The 22,159-nt window shown below is 43.5% G+C and overlaps 1 protein-coding gene across 1 annotated transcript; it reads left to right on the top strand.

Annotated features, from left to right (window-relative positions):
• The first annotated feature begins 3,646 nt into the window (after positions 1-3,646).
• Positions 3,647-8,271, top strand: LOC144791121 (uncharacterized). The gene is made up of 3 exons (XM_078665782.1): positions 3,647-5,139; positions 6,125-6,544; positions 7,414-8,271. The coding sequence occupies exons 1-2, from the start codon at positions 3,977-3,979 to the stop codon at positions 6,126-6,128; spliced, it is 1,167 nt and encodes a 388-aa protein (XP_078521908.1). The 5' UTR covers positions 3,647-3,976; the 3' UTR covers positions 6,129-6,544; positions 7,414-8,271.
• Positions 8,272-22,159: the final 13,888 nt, after the last annotated feature.

The following is a 22,159-nucleotide window of genomic DNA, read 5'->3' as shown; positions in this document are numbered from 1 at the left end:
AATCCGAATACGAATGTAACATACACTTTTCCCACAGCTGCACATTGCATACAAAAACTTCCTAGCAAAATTAGAACTGCTTATACATGCTATCTCAAATGTTTGTTGTAAACAATAACATAATAGTTAAACATATATACTGGCCTCGGTTTTGTTATTGGCTTAATTACACTTTACTAGGGATGAGAGAGCGCAAATCAAGAAAATATAGAAGTGCACCATATTTACAAGCACGTTGTATTAGTTTAGTAAACATTATATAAGAGTGTCGAATTTATAGAGAGAAAATATATAAGAGTGTTTAATTAAAATAGACTACTTATATCACGTGTGAAGAACTAATGTAGATGTTTGTAGAGATATTAGAATGATGTTGAAATCTCATGTTATGTGGCTGTTGTAGGGGAAAATGTAATTCTGCTAATGTAGAAATGTGTAGGCCACATGGCAGTTCACATAGAGTACAAGATGCTGTTTCACTCTCATGCGATGGTGGATTTTAATGTTGTTATGATTCAAAGTATTACTGATCATAGAACTGAAATATATGTTTTATAGAAGTGTTTCATATAACCATTGTGTGTAATAAGTTAGAATACTGTTTAAACTAAGAAATTGGAGGTTTGCAGAGTGTACAGGCCTGTTTCATGTAATTCTAATAGGCCTGAATAGACAAAAGTCGTTTCTTTTGATCTGTATGTGCTCGTTAGAGAAAGGTCGTGTTAGACACAAACTGTGGAGCCTGTTCGATGGTTTACGACTTTGAAGATATGGTGGAGGTCGGTATTTGGGGCCCACAGTACAAGTGTCTGTTTGCAGGTGCGAGGAGGTTCCAATCAAGAGAGTGATGAATAGACTTTTGTTCAGGGCGCCAGGCACAGGCCTGGAGGAGGCTTCAGGAATTTCCTGGGGGGTACCGTCCTGCCGGAGAAGGGCCTGAGAAGCAAGGTCAACGCTAACGACGAGGCCCAGAAGAGTATCAGCATGGAAAATACCAGAACCAACTCCATGTGAGGGGCGTATCTAAAGGGCGTTTCTATTGTAAATGTGATTTTGTATTAGGGACAGCACCCCTGGGTGGAGTTAGGGCAGATGGTCTGAGGAACCTAAGAGAGCGGATGGGTAGGCAGATAGGGAACTGCGAGACATCGTTTTGCAACAAAGACTAAGGGAAGTGTGTGATCTTCTTTGGAAGTCACCACTGCTGACACCTTTTTAGGTTAAGATCTTGTTAAGTAGGGATGTCACTTAGTCTAGTGTAGGGACAGTCTAACCTGGATTTTCTTCCTTTCTGTAAATGACTCATAAGCTACAGCTTGTGTCTATTCTTGCAACTGTGATGATTTTTGAATTGGTTTTGGTAATATTCTTCTGCCGACTAAGAGCATTTAGAAAATGTATGTTTGTATTGATACCCGTATATCTTTTGAACCTTATATTGAGATGTTTGTATCTTCAGTTAAATTTGGCTTTGTAATAAACTTTTAAACTTATTAAGAGTAAGTGGTTCTTTAGAGTGGTGTAAGTCATTAATTGATTGACCTAGTAGTGGATTGCCTTTTACTCTATGACAGGTACCAACGGTTCAGTCGACCTGAGTTGGGAATCTAGATCTATAACAATAGACCAGAAATCCCGCGTTAACAGTTGGTAGCAGAGTGAGGATGGTTACCTTCTTGAGGAAGGTGATCTAGACTAGGTTAAGATTACCCCAAGGTCCCTACAGATCGAGAGATGAGCAGCGGAAGAATCGCCTGCCGAAGAAGGTACTGACGGCGCGAGAAAAAAAGCAGCAGAATCGGACGAGAGTGAGTATAACAAGGGTCATGCGTGGACAGATTGCGGTGTTTTGTGTTGTATCTGTATTGTAATGTCATGCGGAGTTGAATGCCTGTAGTGTGAATGAGAGAGGGTTGTGAGCGCGCGCAACCTGGCAAAATCTTAAGTTCGGGGAAGAGCTTAAGTGGTTCGGGTGTATCGAACATCCAGAGTAGTTGTCTACCAGAGAAAAGGGGGTCATGAGGTACCATTGATCGCCCGCAGGACCGAGATAGGGGGAATGCAAGAGTGAGTGTGTGGGTAACGGACGCAGGTCGAAAGTTACCGTGTGCAAGTAACCTATCAGAGAAGGCGATTGTCTGGACGTACACGGAAAGACATTTAGTCAGTTAAGGTGACAATTACAGTTAGACTGTGGACGTACAGTCAAGGAAAGTGATCGCTTGGATGGAAGTAATCATTTTTCAGAAGTATGAATGGGACACATGCATGACCGGGAGACGAGCGGAGAAAGGAGGGGAACTGCTGCGAAGGGGAGACGAGTGACGTCAGCGAGAGCCGCGCTGTGATAGGCCGGTCGGTGTGAAGCCGTGCTGAGACGAGTGACGTCAGCGAGAGCCGCGCTGAGATAGGCCGGTTGGTGTGAAGCCGCGCAGTGATAGGGCGGTTGGTGTGACGTCAGCAAAGAGCCGTGCTGTGATAGGCCAGTTAGCGAAAACCGCATTGAGATTGGTGGATTGTCATCAGGAAGTAAACGAACGCAGAGAAAAATAGAAATTCGTAAATTTTGAACATGAAGTGTTTTAAATGTTTGAGAGGGATTTTTAAGAGAAAAAGAAGATAATCTTATTACGGGGAAGAGGCACCGCCGGAGGGGACACCAGCTCACTATATGGCAACGAATGTTGGGTTGCATACTATACTGTGGCTTGATACTTGGAGTAAGATTACAGAGGGGAATGAGGAACTGACTTTTCCGAAATACGGAACGTTTAGACTAGAGGTGTTGCATCAGCTGAAAGCAGTTATGTCCTCATTGAGACCTTTGCCTAGACCAACACAGTTTGAGGCGCTTAATGCATGGATTAGGGCAGCGCACGACAGGAGTCAAAACAGACGCCAGGAAAGGGTACGGCGATCAGTAAGGGCAGTGCAAGATGCCAAATGGGATGCGGAAGCCAAGAAATGGAGGGTACAGACGATTGAAGTGGATAAGTTGTATCCAATGAGAGAGATTACAGGAAAGAAATCCATGGAAGAGGATGAAGAGAGCGAGTCGGAGGATGGCCTAATAAATAGGTTATTGATAGATAGACCGCCTCCGGACAATAGGGAGATAGAAGGTACTGAACTCCCAAAGCAAGATAGGGTTGACATAGGAGAGAACAGGCCACTTCCTATTGCGGATTGGGTACCTACCAAAGGTGAGGAGACACCTCAACATAGCCCTGTACAGAGACTAGTCGGAAGGGTTGTGGTGCAGAAGATGCCAGCAACAGAGAGGGTTGAGTCTTATGGATTGCCAGATGCTCTTCAAGTACCCGTTACCATAGGTCCTATAGTGTCGGTTTATAACCCAGAGAAAGGAAGAGAGGAAGAACAGGTACGGTTAGAGAGAGAGAGAGTGGAGATGGAAAGGAGGAATAACACGACAAATGCCTGGAGACAATTACCAGGACCGATAACGTGGAGCACCACATTGGATTCAGCAGTGGGTCCGGTAACAGAACAGGGGGGTCAAAGAGGACCGATGGACTCGAGGGGACCACGGACGAAATCCTATAAAGAGTTGAGGGCTGACTTGAGGGAATGGGATGGGTCCACAGAAGTACAGAGGTGCAGGTCAAGAGCAGAAGCAGAATGGGGAAGTCAAGGAAAAGGGACATTATCTCACTGCGGGGCTAGCGAAAGCAGTCAGGAGTGGGACGGTAAAAGTCAGGAGAGTAGAGGAGTTACGTGTCATATTGACGGAGGAAATTGGCAGGAGCAAAGAGGCAGAAGTACGGAGTGTGGGGAGACATCTCGTTTCATTCAAAGTGAGGGAGACCAAAGGACCCGAGAATACAGGGAAAGGTTTAGGTGCACTCACCACGCACCTAATGATAACGTACAGCACTGGAATCGTGGGAACACTGGGAACAGTGAAGGATCTTGCCAGGTGTCGAGTGATCAGAGACCACCGGCAAATGGTGAAGAAATGGGGAATAACGGAATGTCTTACCATGCACCTAGAGAAACCAGGCAGAATGGGAAATGTGGGACTATGGGAAATAGAGGAGTGTTTCACCATAAACCCAGAGAGGATGGAACTGCATGGGGCCTGGAGAGATGGGAGCATGGGAGGACTCCCCATAACTCGCCTGAGCCTAGACGTAGGACTCAGAGCTGTGATGGGAGAGATGTAAATAGACTCTCTAGAGATGGCATATTGAAAGCTGTAATAAAAGCCAAAAGACTCGATGTGACCAGCTTAAGATCTGATCTGGACGATATAATAGATGGTACATTGTCTTTAGAAAGGATCGACATGTACGAACAAGATGAGCTGCTGTTTATAGCAAAGGATATCACTCGAAAGGCAAGAGCAACTCATGAGAAACTGTCTGAACTGGCAGACAAGTATATGGTAGATTTGTCCAGAACCAAGGCATTACAGGGTAACCACAGGTTGCATTATTCAGATCAGGACTTAGATGAGAGGAGGGCAACTGGATTAAAAACACACATAAGGGAGCTGATCACAGGAATAAGAGCATGGAGAGATCTGGACAAATGGGAAGAGAGGTGGTCCAAAAAGGGAACAGTTAGACGGAGTGCAAATGTGATGTCTCCGGAGGGAAGGCTAATGCAGATGGAGGCATTCCCTTTGCGAGAAATAGCGAATGGAAGTTATGTACACGTGCCCTGGAGTAGGGGAGATTTGGCTGCATTTACAAACTCATTTCCGAAGTTAAGGGAAAATCCTGTAGAGTGGTACAAGCAGGTAGAGAGGTTTGTCAAGATTTCAAAAGTATTGTGGCTTGATTTGAACACCTTGTTTGATATTGTTGTCCCAGGAGATTTGTGGCTAGCATGTAAGGTTAGTGTCGAGTGGCCAACTGCAGAACCAGAAAGGGACACTCGCACTAATGGACCGTCAGAAATGGTAATGTTAAAATATGATAGGGTAATGACATGGCTGAAGGAGAAGGTGCCACCACAAGACATAGATTGGGTAAAAATAGACCGAACAAGACAGGAACCCAAGGAGACAGTTCATGAGTATTACGAACGATTGCTGAAAACGTTCAAACAATATAGTGGACTAGATGTAATGGATCCCAAGGATATAGGACAGTTTGTATCGAAGTTCGTTTTGGGGTTGAGACTAAGCATGGGCGGATTTTGCGGATCCACGATTCACGAATTTGCGGATTCACGGATCGTGGATCCGCAAAATCCGCGGATTTTGCGGATCGGCGGATTTGGGGGCGGGGCTTCCTCGAGTGTGTGGGCGGGGCCAAACGGACGGGGCTTCCATGCGAGCGCGCATGCCTCTTGTGTATACAAAAGGTCAGAGACCGATCAGAGCAGCAGATTAAGAGACAGAAGCCCCTGGTCACAGGAAAGGCACGGGGATTGCGCTCGTGAAAGTCAAAGATGCAAATGTCTCTGGCCAGCATCACGATTTTTTTTGACCTGATGAATGAGTCACTGCATTTGCGCTTCAACTAGTTCCAGCGACCAAGTGTGTGTTGCTATGCAATCGTGCCGAAGTGAGCAGGGGTCCCTTGATTGAAATGTCCATCATAGTGGGTAAATGGCGGGAAGACGGTGCACACCTCGAGTGTGTGGGCGGGGCCAAACGGACGGGGATTCCATGCGAGCGCACAAGGCACACCTGCCCAGCCTCCACAACGCTCACGATTATTTTTTGGCTGATGAATGAGTCACTGAATTTAAGCTGCAACTAGGGCACATGCGTCGTGCCAGAATGAACCCTGCCCTTCAGACACCATGTAAATAATTTACGATGGCGCCGGCAAGCTGCCAGCGCCATCCTGCAAAAGTTACTTAATTAGCTTCACCAGGAAGCTCCAACTGATAAAATAAAGCAGGCGCTCGAGCCCCTGCTTTATCTTATCTGTTAGAGCTTCCTGTCGAAGCTAATTAAGTAACCATTTGAGGATGGCGCTGGCAGCTTGCCGGCGCCATCGTAAATTATGCAGGCTTGAACTTTTGACCGCAAAATCCGCTCCGATCGCGGATTGCGGATTCTCGGTAAATCCGCGAGAGTTCGCGGATCGCGGATTTACCGAAAATCCGCAAAATCCGCGATCGGAGCGGATTTTGCGCTCATGCTTAGTTGAGACCTGATATTTGTTTGATGAATCAGCAACATTTAATTTGTTCGCAAAACAAACCATTGGATGAAATTATGAGATATGAAAGGTATTGCTGTGATGAAATAGAGTCCAAAGCAAAAAAACTAAAGGAGAAACTGATGATGGTGCAAATGCAGTCAGCTGGAAAGGGAGGACAGCAACAACAGGGAACAGGGACAATGGGACGGAAATTAAATAGTCAGAATAAAGACAACGAGGAGAATCTAAGACCTAGAATAGACTTTGCTACATTGAAAAAAATGACAAAGTGCCACCAGTGTCACCAGGTGGGACATTGGAGACGCGAGTGTCCCTATAACCCTGAAAACGGAGAACTATAAGTTCTAGAGGAGGAAGTTCAGGAAGTTCCAGCCCAAAGGGTGACAGTGACAAAGAGTAAGGTGGCCAAAGGGGGGACTTCGGCTCCACGAGCTCAGTTCCCGCAGCCACCAAAGATTACGACAGGGGGAAAGGTCTATAGACAAATGCCTTTTTTCACAGGTGAAGAAGAGTGTTACTACGTTGATCCATTGACGGGACGACGTGTAAATAGAGAGGAGGACTGTACCCTTGGGGCAGTACTAGAGGTGGATCAAAGAGGACCGTTTGTTGAGGCTGAAGTGGCAGGGTGTCCTACAACATTCTTGGTGGATACTGGAGCTACTCGATCAACTTTGAGATCGGCAGTGGTTCCAGATCTATCAATGTCGGGGGAAACGATTCAGGTGGTAGGAGTTGCAAATAGGAGAATGAATAGCCCTTTGACGGAACCAGTATCAGTGAAAATAGGAAACTACACTGATGAACATCAGTTTGTGGTATGTGATTCTAGTCCTGTGTGTCTGTTAGGAAGGGACTTATTGTGCAAACTGAACTGCACAATATACTGCACACCTCAGGGAGTGGAGGTACAGACTACAGACGATGATGCTACCTTTAAAGTTGCAAATTCGAGAACATGCATAGAACTGTATCCTACCCTGACAGTGGAAGAGCTCCCATGGGATTTACGAGATGCAGTGTCATCAGAGGTATGGGATTTTACTGGAGAAGAGATAGGATTGATTAAAGGAGTAGAACCAGTGAAGATCATGGTAAAAACAAATGCTGAATATCCAAGAACGCCCCAATATAAATTGACCCCGGAGACGATTGCAGGAATAAAACCCGTAATCGACTCTATGATAAAACAGGGAATACTGAAGGAAATCGTGGGAAGTCCATGCAACTCCCCGATTATGGGTTTACAGAAACATAGTGGGAAATTTAGAATAGTACAAGATCTTCAAAATATTAATAACATAGTTGTTTCATGTTGTCCAGTGGTTCCGAATCCATCAGTGATATTGTTTCAGATACCATTCCAAGCTGAGTGGTTCACAGTGATAGATCTTTGTCAGGCTTTCTTTTCAATTCCATTAGATGAGGAGAGCCAGTACCTTTTTGCTTTTAAGCTGGAAAATCGCGTTTTAACATCGTGTCGTATCCCACAGGGGTATACAGAAAGCCCATCAATTTTCAACCAGCTGTTGAAGAAAAATCTTGAAAGTCTGGTACTGCCGCAGAACTCGGTTCTGGTCCAGTACATAGACGACCTACTTGTTGCGTCAGAAACGGAGGAGGCTTGTAAGATAGATACCATCGCCTTGCTGAACCATTTAGCTGAAAATGGACACAAGGTATCTCCGAACAAATTGCAGTACTGTTTGACAGAAGTACAGTACTTGGGTCACCGGATAGAGAAAGGAAAGCGCAAAGTGTCACCAGATAGGATAGAGGCGATAATGAAGATGAACGCGCCTACGACACAGAGAGAAGTCAGGATGTTCCTAGGAATGGTTGGTTATTGCCGACAGTGGATAGGTAACTTTTCACTGAAAGCAAAACCTTTACAAAAACTGACGCACAAGGAGGTGAGTGATCCGGTACCATGGGACAAGGACTGTTTGATGGCGTTTCTACAGCTGAGAGAGGACTTGTGTCGCGCTCCGGCTTTGGGGATGCCTGACTATGAAAAACCATTTTCACTTTTCTGCTGCGAGAGAGAGGGTTGTGCTTTGTCAGTTTTGGTACAGATTCATGGAAATGCCCGTGGACCAGTTGCATACTTTTCGGCTACTTTAGATCCGGTAGCCGCAGCGTTGCCCGGATGTCTCAAATCCGTTGCTGCAACAGGTGTCAGCATTGAGCAGTGTGAAAATATTGTCATGGGACACCAGTTAGTGGTGTATGTACCTCATTCTGTAGAACTGTTAATGACCAGGACCAAGACACAGCACTTGACTAGTAGTAGGCTCACGCGCTACGAGCAAGTTATACTTGCTGCGGAGAACGTGACCCTTAAGAGGTGCTCTGTTTTGAATCCTGCTACATTGATGCCACTTCCTAATGATATAGACGGCGAAGAATGTGAAGATCACGATTGCCTTGATGTGACTGAACTATGCACGAAGCCAAGACCAGATATTGTGGATGAGCCGTTGATTGACCCTGATGAAATTTTCTTTGTTGATGGCTCATGTTTAAGAGACGATACTGGTCGGTTGAGAGCAGCTTATGCTGTTTGCACCATTACTGGAGTTGTGGAAGCCGCTTGCCTGGAAGGAGTACACTCTGCTCAGGTAGCAGAAATCATTGCATTGACGCGTGCCTGTATAGCAGGTAGCAAAATTAGAGTCACCATTTATACCGATAGCCAATATGGTTTCGGTGTAGTTCATGATTTTGGGCAGTTGTGGTCTCAGAGAGGTTACATGACCTCCTCTGGTTCGCCTATTCGAAATGGGGAATTTGTGCGACTGTTGTTAGAAGCATTACAAGGTCCAGCTGCAATTGCTATTGTTAAATGCGTAGCCCAAACCAAAAATACAGATTTTGTGTCACAAGGTAATAGATACGCAGACGAAGTTGCCCGCTATTGTGCGGAGCAAGGATATTCTTTCACGGAGGTGGAAGTAGGTGGGGCTCAGGAAAAGACAGAGTTAAACATGATGCTAGAAACAGTAGATACTTGGGAGGATTTGAAAAACATGCAAGAGAACGCACCTGATTCTGAGAAAAAGGCATGGGAAACAGCAGGTTGCATGAAAAGTGAAATGGATTTCTGGGTTTCAGCAGATGGAAGGGCAGTATTACCTGAGGAATTAGTGAGTCCAATGATACGACAGATACATGGTCCAGTACACTTAGGAAGAGATGCCATGCTGAGGGTATTTAGGCAGACTTGGTATTGTCCTAAATTTAGGATTGCAGCAGAAGCAGTGTGTAAGAGATGCGTTACTTGTCAGCAACTGAACGTAGGGAAAAGAACACCAGTTACAATGAGTCACATTGGGAGGTCTGGGGGGCCTTTCAACAGAATGCAATTAGATTTTATTGAGATGCCAAAAAGCAACCGCCTCAGGTATGTTCTGGTGGTTGTATGCATATTTTCCAGATGGGTCGAAGCATACCCTACACGCAGGTGCGATACACTCACAGTAGCAAAGTTGTTGCTTAGAGAGTTGATCACACGCTTCGGGGTGCCGACCTCCCTGGAATCAGATCGAGGAACTAATTTCAACAGTGAAGTTGTGAAGATGCTTTGCTCTGCATTGAACATTGATCAGAAGTTGCACTGTAGCTATCGACCAGAGGCTTCAGGTATTGTGGAGCAAATAAATGGCACACTCAAGTCCCGAATAGCCAAAGTATGTTCATCGACGTCCTTAAGCTGGCCTGATGCTCTGCCTTTGGTACTCATGAGTATGCGTAGCACACCAGACAGGAGGACAGGTCTCTCTCCACATAAAGTTTTAATGGGGAGGGCAATGAGACTTCCGTCTGTACCAACTACAGCTTTGTTGAATATTACGGATGATCTGATCCTGGATTACTGCAAGGGTCTGTCTGACGCCATTCATTCTGTGTCTCTTCAGGTGCAGGCTGCTGAAGTTCCATCTTCAAGAGATCTATGTCACGACTTGTGCCCAGGTGACTGGATTCTGCTGAAGAAGCACGTCCGGAAGAACTGCCTAGATGTGCGTTGGAAGGGCCCCAATCAAGTTATCCTGACAACGAATACCGCTGTGAAGTGTGGAGGGCTGCCAAACTGGATCCACGCTTCTCATACTCGAAGAGTTCCAGCACCCCTGGAAGAAACAGCTCCCCTCGCAGATGAAAATCCAGCTGTAGACGGTGAACCACTAGAGGGGATCAGTCAAGCTGTGGGGGTGTCGGAAGAAGTTGGGAGCGCTACAGAACAAGAAGAAGAAGGACAGGACGGCAGTGAAACTGAAGTTGCCACAGAAGGAGAAAGTTGCTGTGAATACGGCTCAGACACAGATCAAGCCCAGAGTGATCAAGAACCGAGTGTGAGGACGAGATATAGGAGAGCGAGGCGTGGAGAAGCTAGTTGGCCAAGTGAAAGAAGAAAGAGGCCGAGCTTGAAGTCAACTCCAGAGAGAACTCTTGCTCCTACATCTGAAGACTCGGATCTGGACGAAAGTGCACAAGGACAGGAACAGGAAGGTCCGAGAAGATCGAGGAGAGTGCGAGTGCCTTGCAGAAGATACGCTACTCCTGAGTGGACCTACCTCGCTGCAGATGTCCAGTGTACAGGGTTCTGGGAGGGTGAGGGAAGTGACCCTGACCAGTACTGACCCCATCATAACAGTGGAAATTGTGTTGCTGATACCAGGAGTGGAGGTTGAAGGGTTGCTGACACTCAATATCCCCTATCCTCCTAACCTGAGCGGAATAAGAGACATGATTTTTAACAGAATAGATTTCCCGACTTGTTGTCCAAGAAGGTCAATACTTGGGGAGGTCCTTCTTCGTTTGGAAATATTAGAATGCGTGGTTAGAGTCGCTGGATCGCGTATAATTCTGGATTGCTAAAAGACTTTGTAAATAAACAAATTGAGAGATAACCTAGCGCCAAGTGGAAGAAGAAGAAACTAGGGACTTTCATTTAGTGGACGGAGAAGGGCTAGGGTTGTCAGTTGCTATGGAATTCAAAGACTGATCTTGCGGAGAAGATTATCAGCTTCCAGGTGTGGTTCGAAAAGAGACATTGTGCTGTGAAAGAAAACCGGAACTACACTGTTTGAGATCATGGAGGTTGGCAACCCGAACCGCAGGGCCAAATGTATAGTAGGCACACTTTTAGTGGGAGTGATTTTTCTTATAGTTTTAGTAGTTACTATATCTTATGTAGTGGGACATGAAAATGAAGGGAAAACATCAAAGGAAGCGAAGATTGCATCGATACAGAAACCTACTACTGCTGGTCAAAAGGGGAACAATACAGAGAAAGACAAAGCTTTACTAGCAGCTGAGACTCGTAGGTTACATGTAGATGAATCACAGGGAAATTTTAAATCAAATGCATATGCTAAATTGCTTTATGAATACATTGATGCTATGGAGGCCAAGAATTGTTATGTTTGCATGAAATTGCCAGCCTCTGTAGACGAAGGTATCAGATATCATCATCTTCCATTGACTTATGGAATCACATGTAGTTTGTTGCTTAGTATATTCTATGAACGTGATGGGTTTGAATACTATTTTTCAAACTTTGATGCTGTTTTACCAGAAGTGCCGAACTACAAGCATTTAAATAAGTGGGATTATTATAAGAGTGAAGACAGATTACAGAAATTTTTCCTTCATTGGAAAACATTAGATACTTCACACGCCAGAAGAAATAATTTGACTTGTAAAGTGTCAGAAATTGAGAAAAAGTTTGTAGGACAAGTGGATGATCGATACCGGAGACAGAAGATCTTAAAAGCTTCAGGTCAATGGAAAACAGATTGGACCGAGGAAGAAAGGGCACACCAAAGAAAGGGTAGCAGTGGTCCAATAGCTTTAGACCGAGAGAAAAAGGGGAAACTGTGTATACATAGGGGTGAAACCTATTACGAGAATGTGTTTGTGGGAAAAGTAAGTTGTGAACATGCGTTCCAACTAGAGTACTACTCAAAAGACTTCTTGAAGGAAATGCAGGTGATCCCAAATGTATATTTTGTGTGTGGAAGGAATGCATATGTGAAACTACCAGATAATTGGTACGGATCATGTTATTTGGCAATTGTCTTCCCCAAAATATACCATGCTAAGGATTTGGAAATTATAGAGGGAGGAACTCAAGTTAGAGGAAGAAGGGATGTAAGCAGTGAGGAGGTAGTTGGAGACGTCTTTGGTGCTATGTTTCCTATTTTAGGGATAGCACTAAATGATGTCAAGATTAGAAGATTGGCAACAGTTGTAGATAGGTTGTCCGCCAGTACTGCTAGATCATTAATGCTGGTGGAGGGAGAGATGCAATCGATAAGGGCAATGGTTCTTCAGAACCGACTTGCTCTAGATGTTCTGTTAGCCAAAGAGGGAGGAGTCTGTAAGGCTTTGAAGGTCCAAGAATGTTGCACTTACATTCCAGACAATTCAAAACCTTTAGAAAAGTACATTCGGAACATTACTGAAATACATCATGAAATTGAGGATTTGACAAAGGTAACAGTGTGGGAGAAAGTAGGTCAAGGAATGGGTAAAGTTGGAGGTTGGTTTGCCAACTTAGGAAAGAGTTTCATTTGGTACATACTGAAACCTATCATCATAATAGTGATTTGTATAATCACCTTGTGGGGATTGGTGCGGCTGTACCAATGGTATAGATCCAACAGGTTGCAAAGAACCATGAGAGAGCAGGAGAGGAGATTGACTGCGATGCAGGATAATCAGTACAGGAGTACGAAGGCTCTAGAGATGATGAAACGAGGGGGTACTGCAACGACTTCAGTTTGACTCAGTCCATACCTCAGGGATGGTGTTGTGATGGTGATGACTACTAAAAGTCATCAAAGGGGGGACTGAGAGAGCGCAAATCAAGAAAATATAGAAGTGCACCATATTTACAAGCACATTGTATTAGTTTAGTAAACATTATATAAGAGTGTCGAATTTATAGAGAGAAAATATATAAGAGTGTTTAATTAAAATAGACTACTTATATCACGTGTGAAGAACTAATGTAGATGTTTGTAGAGATATTAGAATGATGTTGAAATCTCATGTTATGTGGCTGTTGTAGGGGAAAATGTAATTCTGCTAATGTAGTAATGTGTAGGCCACATGGCAGTTCACATAGAGTACAAGATGCTGTTACACTCTCATGCGATGGTGGATTTTAATGTTGTTATGATTCAAAGTATTACTGATCATAGAACTGAAATATATGTTTTATAGAAGTGTTTCATATAACCATTGTGTGTAATAAGTTAGAATACTGTTTAAACTAAGAAATTAGAGGTTTGCAGAGTGTACAGGCCTGTTTCATGTAATTCTAATAGGCCTGAATAGACAAAAGTCGTTTCTTTTGATCTGTATGTGCTCGTTAGAGAAAGGTCGTGTTAGACACAAACTGTGGAGCCTGTTCGATGGTTTACGACTTAGAAGATATGGTGGAGGTCGGAATTTGGGGCCCACAGTACAAGTGTCTGTTTGCAGGTGCGAGGAGGTTCCAATCAAGAGAGTGATGAATAGACTTTTGTTCAGGGCGCCAGGCACAGGCCTGGAGGAGGCTTCAGGAATTTCCTGGGGGGTACCGTCCTGCCGGAGAAGGGCCTGAGAAGCAAGGTCAACGCTAACGACGAGGCCCAGAGGAGTATCAGCATGGAAAATACCAGAACCAACACCACGTGAGGGGCGTCTCTAAAGGGCGTTTCTATTGTAAATGTGATTTTGTATTAGGGACAGCACCCCTGGGTGGAGATAGGGCAGATGGTCTGAGGAACCTAAGAGAGCGGATGGGTAGGCAGATAGGGAACTGCGAGACATCGTTTTGCAACAAAGACTAAGGGAAGTGTGTGATCTTCTTTGGAAGTCACCACTGCTGACACCTTTTTAGGTTAAGATCTTGTTAAGTAGGCATGTCACTTAGTCTAGTGTAGGGACAGTCTAACCTGGATTTTCTTCCTTTCTGTAAATGACTCATAAGCTACAGCTTGTGTCTATTCTTGCAACTTTGATGATTTTTGAATTGGTTTTGGTAATATTCTTCTGCCGACTAAGAGCATTTAGAAAATGTATGTTTGTATTGATACCCGTATATCTTTTGAACCTTATATTGAGATGTTTGTATCTTCAGTTAAGTTTGGCTTTGTAATAAACTTTTAAACTTATTAAGAGTAAGTGGTTCTTTAGAGTGGTGTAAGTCATTAATTGATTGACCTAGTAGTGGATTGCCTTTTACTCTATGACAGGTACCAACAGTTCAGTCGACCTGAGTTGGGATCTAGATCTATAACAATAGACCAGAAATCCCGCGTTAACAGTGACATGCCAGATGAGACAGAATATGCTGTTTTTCGTTCTAGATAATTACAGCCATGAACAGTCTTGTAACATGGCCATACCCATCTCTCATGATTCTCTTTGTAATACCCCTAGAGCTTTACATTTGTTTAAAGCCCCTTTCCAAGTGCTGGGAACTGAAAAGAGTTGCCATTTTTAAGTTATGGTCTCTTCAGCCAGTGAAAATGTCCTCTCTTCTCTCCACAGACTGTTGCACAATTCTCTACTCAATACATTATCATTGTGATTATGCACTGTCTGCATTAGGGCTACAGTTTTCCTGGGCCACTCAGATACATCAGTTAAGTGCAGCTAAAAGAACTGGTGCCTGGCTCTACTGCATACTATCTGTGATGCAATGGCGGACTCTGGGGCAAATTCCCCACAACCGTCCACCAATTCCATCAAGCAACCTGCACCCCCATCCATCTCTTACTGGTAGGATCTATTTTGATAGCTAAGCATTGTTATGTAGTGTAGCATTTGTATAGGACTTCTAGACACTGTGTGGCCTTGAAGCGCTATCCTGGAAATTAGTTCTTTCAGTTGGCAAGCTTAGACATCTGCCTAGGTGGCGCATGGACACAATCTGCAACAGGACTTCACTCGGATGTGACTTAAGAACGAAGAATACGGAAGTTGAATGTTTAATTCTGACGTTTAAAAAGAGTTTTCAGGCTAGGCAATGAATCTGTCAACCAGTTTTTCAATGACAAGTTGCCTATGTTGCAATAACAAAAAAACTGGACTCCCAGAACAATTTTAATTATCTTAATGAGTAGTGATCAGGAAGTAGGTTAAATGTGGTCCATGAATAATTATCATTATTGTACTGGGCAGCTGTGGCCTGCCATTTAAAGAATGATAATGGGAGATGAAAAATGCAGTTTAGAAGAAATAAAAACAAGCCCAGTGTTGCATTTTAATTCAGTTATCATTTCCATGTATTAGGAAAACATCAATCTCCAGTAAAGATATAAACAAATAAAAGGTTGAAAAGGAACAGAAAGATACTCTTTATAAACATGATCAAACTCTGAGGAAAAAAAGAGAAAAAGTAATAGTGCATCTTATGAACATCATAATGATAAGAATAATAGACATTCATAGAAACATGGAAATTTAGCAATGATTAATCACGAACACTGACCAAAAGCCAACAACTTTAATTTTCCACCCTGAACCTATGGGATCTTCTTTTTATTCCTGCTTCCCCTTGAACACATTCTGTGTTTCTCGGCAACCCACTTTGTACCTCAATACGTGCTGTACACACTGCTGGAAATGAACATTTACACTTGTAGAAGCAGGGTGAAAACAGCTAGAACGCCCATTGGAAAAAAAGGACAATACTGATGGTGTTGTGACATAACCATTTAGAGTAAAATCCCTTCTAGGCAACTGCAAGACATGTGAATTGTCACGCAATATATTTAATCACCAGCAATTATAAAATAACGTATGAGGTGCAGTGCACAGCAGATTAAAAAGGCCTCAACGAGCAGCAGTTTAGTCACGGATCACCAAACAACAGATTACACAGGGATAGCAGGCCGTTTGGGATTACATGTGCAATTAAATGGCTCCCCCCACTGCACATAATCAGGCTGAAAAAGGCACCCCGGCTGGAGACACCACACAACCCAAGATCGAAGGTGGGGTGTTTTATGACATGTCATCGGGAGCCAAGCAGCATTTAAAATTGTCAGCCTGATTGTATACAGCTGGGGACAGTTAAATTATTCATATTATTGACTCTCCAGTTTAAAAAAAAAAAAAGAAAAATCACTGCACTTAAAAAAAGAAAAATGTGAGGTAGTCTCCTTAAGGTACAACCCTGTTGAAAAATAATGAGAAAATAAGCAGGCCTACAGTATCCGGCTTTGCAATGTAAAGCTTGAGACGGTTGATTCATTTTCATACATCATGCACGCAAATTTCAATATTCATAAACAATGCAAAGTTGTATGCAGCAAACAGCCTGAAAGCTGGTGCTTTTAAACTCCATAATCAATATAAAATGCCGATTTTCTGTGACGTCTTCAGAAGCGTATACACCACAGCATTCTCTTCAACATAAGTGAAATGAAATGAAAAGAGATTTGTAAAGCGCACTTAACCTGCAGCTATCAAGGCGCTTGCACAATAGGGATTCCAAAGCCCTATCCAGGATCCCCAAAAAGAGAGAGCAAGAAGGCACCACTCTAAGCTGCAAACAATAAGAAGAATCAAGCATAGGTAATGCATCTGTTTCGCCTATGTAATGCATTATAGAGTTTTTTTCATCAATCTTGGTCTGGTAGAAAGAAAGACGTCACTGACCGATACCACGGGAGTGGAGGGGATGTGGTGCAGCGGGCAGAGCTTCTGACTTACGAACTGAGGATCCCGGTTCAGGTCTCAGCTGAGCAGCAAAATACTGTGATTCTATGCAAATCACTTAACCTCTCAGGTGATACACTGTTAAATAAATATGCTGCAAGAACAAAAGGCAAAAGTTTATGAAAATATAGTTCCACCAAAGCGATGTCAACAGTATTTCAGCAGCAGGAAACTGATACTAGAAGCAGATGAGGAACAAGCATTGGTAAATGCAGGAAAATAAGCTACATCTAATAGAAATGGAGGAAATGTAAGTGGCACGCACAGGAACCAATGAGAAGCCAGGAAAAAGAGGAAGTGGGATGTAATTCCCTTTTAAATTTATATTAACAACAATAGATTTCTCAAGCATATCGCAAGTGCTGTGCCAGGGAAACCTAAAAAAGAGGAAGCAACAACTGATCTAATATATCCTGTAAGAGCCGGCATAGGATGTAAAAAGCCAGGTCTTTAAATGTTTTCGAAAGGTTATGTAGGAGTCTGTCTCAGCGATATGTTTAGGCAAGGTGTTCCATAATATAGCAGCTGCTACAAGGAAGGAGTGAGAGCCCCATCTTGCTTTTTGAAATTTAGGAACTACCACTTTTTGCTAGAGGCTGACCTCAGAAGCCTAGTGTCGTAGTTTAGCAATCATTAGGTTAAGCATTAGCAGAAGACATCCAGTATTTCGAGACTATCTTGCCCGTTTTACGGAATCCATTTTGTATTTCTGTTGGCCATTTTGTATGCCATGTGCTCTGTCCTACCTTTCTGTTAACTGCTCATGAATTCTGCTTAGAGACAGATTATATTTAGCTTCTGCCACTCCACGCATGCTCAGTTGAGCTTACAGCTGTCCCTAGCATGTAACTGTCAGGATTTGTTTACTCCAACTAGCTAACTGTTAGCTCCTCCCACTTGTCGACTGTGCATTTTCTGTATGACCTTGTATGTGTCTAAGAACAGCAGCTTGTACTTGTACCGCCTTCTTTTGAGCCCCTGTGTGGGTATAAAAGGACCCAGCTCCTTCCAGTCAGTGTGCTACCTCATACTATACCGAAGGGTGTTGTGTGAATGTAGTTCCACCTCATGAGGTTTAATAAACTCTGTCTTTTCTATTCCAGTTTCTGTGCCAACTTCCTACTATTGGTCTAAGGACTCGGATCAGAGAAGGGAGAATCCCTTGCACTAGTAGGCCTGGCTGAGGCTTGCTACCACACTAGGCGGCCAATACCATTGAAAAGCGGACCTGATTGCAAGTGCTCCTTCATCATGAAGCGCAAGGTGCACTATACTGAGTACTTTAAAAATCACAGGCTTCCTAATTGGAAACCGGTGCAGATTCTGCAAGCCTTCTTTCACAGCAAGGCGTTTTGGGATGTTGAGGATGAGTCATGCATCCGCATTTTCCACCATCTGGAGTTTGTTCAACAAGTAGTTGTCAATATTCAGATACATGCTATTACAGTAATCTAATGGTGAGGTGATTAATGCAAGAGCCACTGCTTTGCAAAGTTCCTCAGGCATAAAAGTAGGGATCTTCTTGAGAACGCAAACAATAAGGAAACAGCTACTGGCAGTGTGATTTACTTGTAGATTAAAATGAAGAAAGGTTTCCAGTAATACACCAAGATTTTTCACTGAATCTACAGGGGAGGGGAGGGAAGGGGCCCACATGACTCCGGCCACCAGTGTTCCGACCATACAGAATGTTGAGCTCCAAAGGCCATCACTTTGGTCTTGTCAGCATTCAGTTTAAGAACATTTTTCTTCATCCAGCGGCTCACATCTGTCATACAAACTCTCTGCTGTTTCAGACATATTATCAGTAAAAGGCACAATGATTTGAGTATCTTTGGCATATAACGAGACCTGGAAACCTAAATATCTCACCAAGGCTGGCAGTGGCTTGACATACAAGTTAAAAAGAGTGGTGCTAAGCATGGAACTCTGTGGTATTCCACAAGGGAGACTAATGGCCTTAGCTTTGAACTGACCTCATCTAACAATCTGACATCTCAAAACCAGTAACGAGTGAAGTCGATCTAATGCCAAAGTACAATGATACTCGATGAATGATCTAATGCCTTGTCACTCACACCTACTTAATGTAGCCACTTAACCATCCTCAATAAGGAGACAGTATCAAAGGCTAGGACTAAGAAAGCAGTCCTACCTTCGTCAACCTGCATTCTCATCGCATCAGTGGTGACAATGAGAGCTGACTCGGTGCTGTGGCCGCTTCGGAAGCCATTTTGAGAAGGGTCCAAGAGATCATGGTCAGTAATGTACTTAACTAACATGTAATTCAGGTGTTTATCAAGTATTGTTGCAGGAGTGGGGAGAAGAGAGATCTGGCAGTAGTTCTTCAATTCATCAGGATCTACGTTTGACTTTTTAGGGAGTGGAATAACGATAGCTTCTTTCCATCAGGGAAAGTGCCACGTCTAAGACAGTAATGAAATGTTTTTAGCAAGAACTCAGCCAAAAGGTCAGGAGCCAACTGCATAACATTTGGCGGGTATGGGTCATTAGGGGAACCAAATGTAATCCTAATAAGGATTTCTTTGACCTGAGACACTGACATAGGAGAAACAACATCAGCTCAGGAGTATCACAAGAAATGACTTAGCTGAGACCACCCTGCACTTAAGTTGTGACCAAGTTAAAATAAGCATAATTGTTGAGGATTTTGTCCCTGAGACACGTAGCCAGGCTGTCACAGAAAGCTGTTGAAAAATTGATTTCCTGCATACGGGGAGGGTTAGATAATTTCTTAACCACCTTAATAAGCTCCTAGGGGATTTTTTTGAGTTGTATAGTAAAAAGATTTCGCTTTAAAAATCACGGCCATGTGTGTGGAAAGAAGAGCCTTGTGTATTTCCTTTTCCTTAATATATAGATTAGTGTGCCATTTTTTCTCCTGGCTATGGCAAAGCTGCCTCAATTTTCTTAATTCCTTAGAGAAACATGGGACAGACGATTTTTTCTTTTGGGTACCTTTCAGCCTAATAGGAGCTGTCTTATCCAGGAGAGGCCCATGCAGGTAAGAGCGGTGGGACAGTGGGGTGGGGGGGGGGGGACTCAAAAAACGACGATGAGGGGAAATGAAATATTTATTTAATTTTCCCACGTTGTCTGTCGAGTCCCCCTCCCAACCCGCCTCACCACTCTTACCTGCATCGGCCGCTCCTGGTCTCCACAAAAGCTGCTTCAAGCCACTTAGGGATCGTTACATCCGGGTGTTCTAGGTGAATATCAGTTGTACTTGCTGAGGGATGAGTGAAGGTCCTCTGGATTGATTTTATTCTAATTTCTAATGGCTTGATGCCTCTTCTTTAGCTGTTTCAGGCTAACACCCGATTGGGGGAAAGTGATGGTGAAACAAACCATTTAGTGGTCTGGCTAGCTCAGGGGGCGAGTATCTTTTTCATGGAGCGTAGTGGAGTTCGTAAAAATGTAATCCAATGTGTGACCTGCATTGTGGGTAATGGTTTTCAACATTTGAGAGAAACCTAGGTTAGCCATAAGCTCTACTAACACAGGAGTTTCTTTATCAGAAAGATACCCCATTGGGAAGTTGAAATCACCTAAAATAGTACATTTAGGGTGAAGCATGTATGGTTCCATCATCTGGCCCCAATTTGTAAGGAACTGTATTCGAAAGCCAAGTGGACGATATATCAACAGGGCTCCTGCAATCTGCAACGAGGCTCCACTTTGCACCTCCCTAGAGGGCATGTTGCATGTCTTCAGATGTGATCTTAGGTTTAAAAATATTACAGTTAGAGCACAGCGGGTGTGTCATGTTCTCAGGAGACATCATACCTGATTTCGGGAGTAGGAAACCCTACCGTGGGCAAAAGATTCCGTATTGAAACGGGCACCATCCCAGGCGCCTTGTGCTGTCCGGGCTTGAACAGACATGGATTGGTACAGATGGGCTTGCCTTTGGTTTTCCTTCAGTGTGCCAACAGTGCGCCCACTGCACATCTCCATGCTGCAGCCATTTTTTTAACAACAGGACTCATGAACTTAAGTGTCTGCACCTGATTCCAGGGAAAGAGCAGCCACTTGAGTGCCAACCCTTCCAAATTGGCGTCTCTAATCGGCAACCAGGAAGAGAAAAGTACCAAGGGATCGTTTTCAAATCACACTTAAACGTCAATAAGTAAAAAGCCTAAAAACTGAAATATACAACGTGCAAAACATAACAGCAAAAAGATAATGTTTTGATAAAGTTCCTAGCGCTGTTTGTAAACTCGCCCCCCTCCCCCACAAAGTTATTCCCCACTAAGGGCAGTCAAAGAGCAATCATACTCAATGAATGAATGTGCTCTTCACAAACAGAAAGAAAACAGTACTAAAATAACAAAAAAATTAAGCTGATACATGCTAAAAGTGAAATTCACTATTACCCCCAAAAAGGAATTCTGTGTGTCCACGAAGGGGTCGCATTTTTAAAGGCAGGGCTCATTAATGTGAGCCTCTACACCTGATTCCTGAGAAAGAGCAGCCGGTAGAGTGCCAACCCCTCCAAAATGGTGTCTCTAATCGGCAACCAGGAAGAGACGAGTACCAAGGGATAGTTTTCAAACCACACTTAAAAGTCGATAAGTAAAAAGCCTAAAAACAGAAATATACGATGTACGAAATGTAACAGCAAAAAGCATGCAGATTCATGTCGTAAAATTATTTTGATAGGAAACATTAGGGTTCCTATGTGTGAAAATGATATCCTCAACACACTGTTGATGACATCATCTATTGAAGCTGAAACATAGGCCACTTAGCGCTTCAACAGGGGACCAAGGCTAATATACTATTATAACGCAATAGTATTTCCTTCATTAATAGTCAAGAAAGACATGAGCATACATACAATATCCTCGAAAGACTCCCGGTGCTAAAAAATAAGAACCTGTGCGCAGTGAAACAAATACATTTGTGAAAGAAAAAAAACATTCATCAATCATCAAATCCATAACATAGGGGTGCAACAAACAAACATGGGCCCATATTCTGCAAGGTGTCAAGCAACGCAACACAGCACCCAATGTGTCTGCTCTACGTGACAGGAAGAGAGTAGGAGAGCAGCATATTCACAGAGATATGGCACTCTCCTCCCTTCTCCCTTGTGCCAGCGCTGATTTCAACTACCACGCGCCGGAGTGTGCCCGAGTCCAGCATAGGTTTTGTACAGGAAGGGTAACCTTCCTGTAGAAAATACTATGCCTAGATAACTTTAAAAGCTGTTCCTGCACTGTATGTGTGCTGCAGAGTGCAGCACTCAAGTAAAGGCAGATAAGCACAGAGAA

This window comes from Lissotriton helveticus, chromosome 11 (genome assembly GCF_964261635.1).
Source record: "Lissotriton helveticus chromosome 11, aLisHel1.1, whole genome shotgun sequence".
Classification (NCBI taxonomy): domain Eukaryota; kingdom Metazoa; phylum Chordata; class Amphibia; order Caudata; family Salamandridae; genus Lissotriton; species Lissotriton helveticus.
This window is presented reverse-complemented; position numbering and strand designations above follow the sequence as displayed.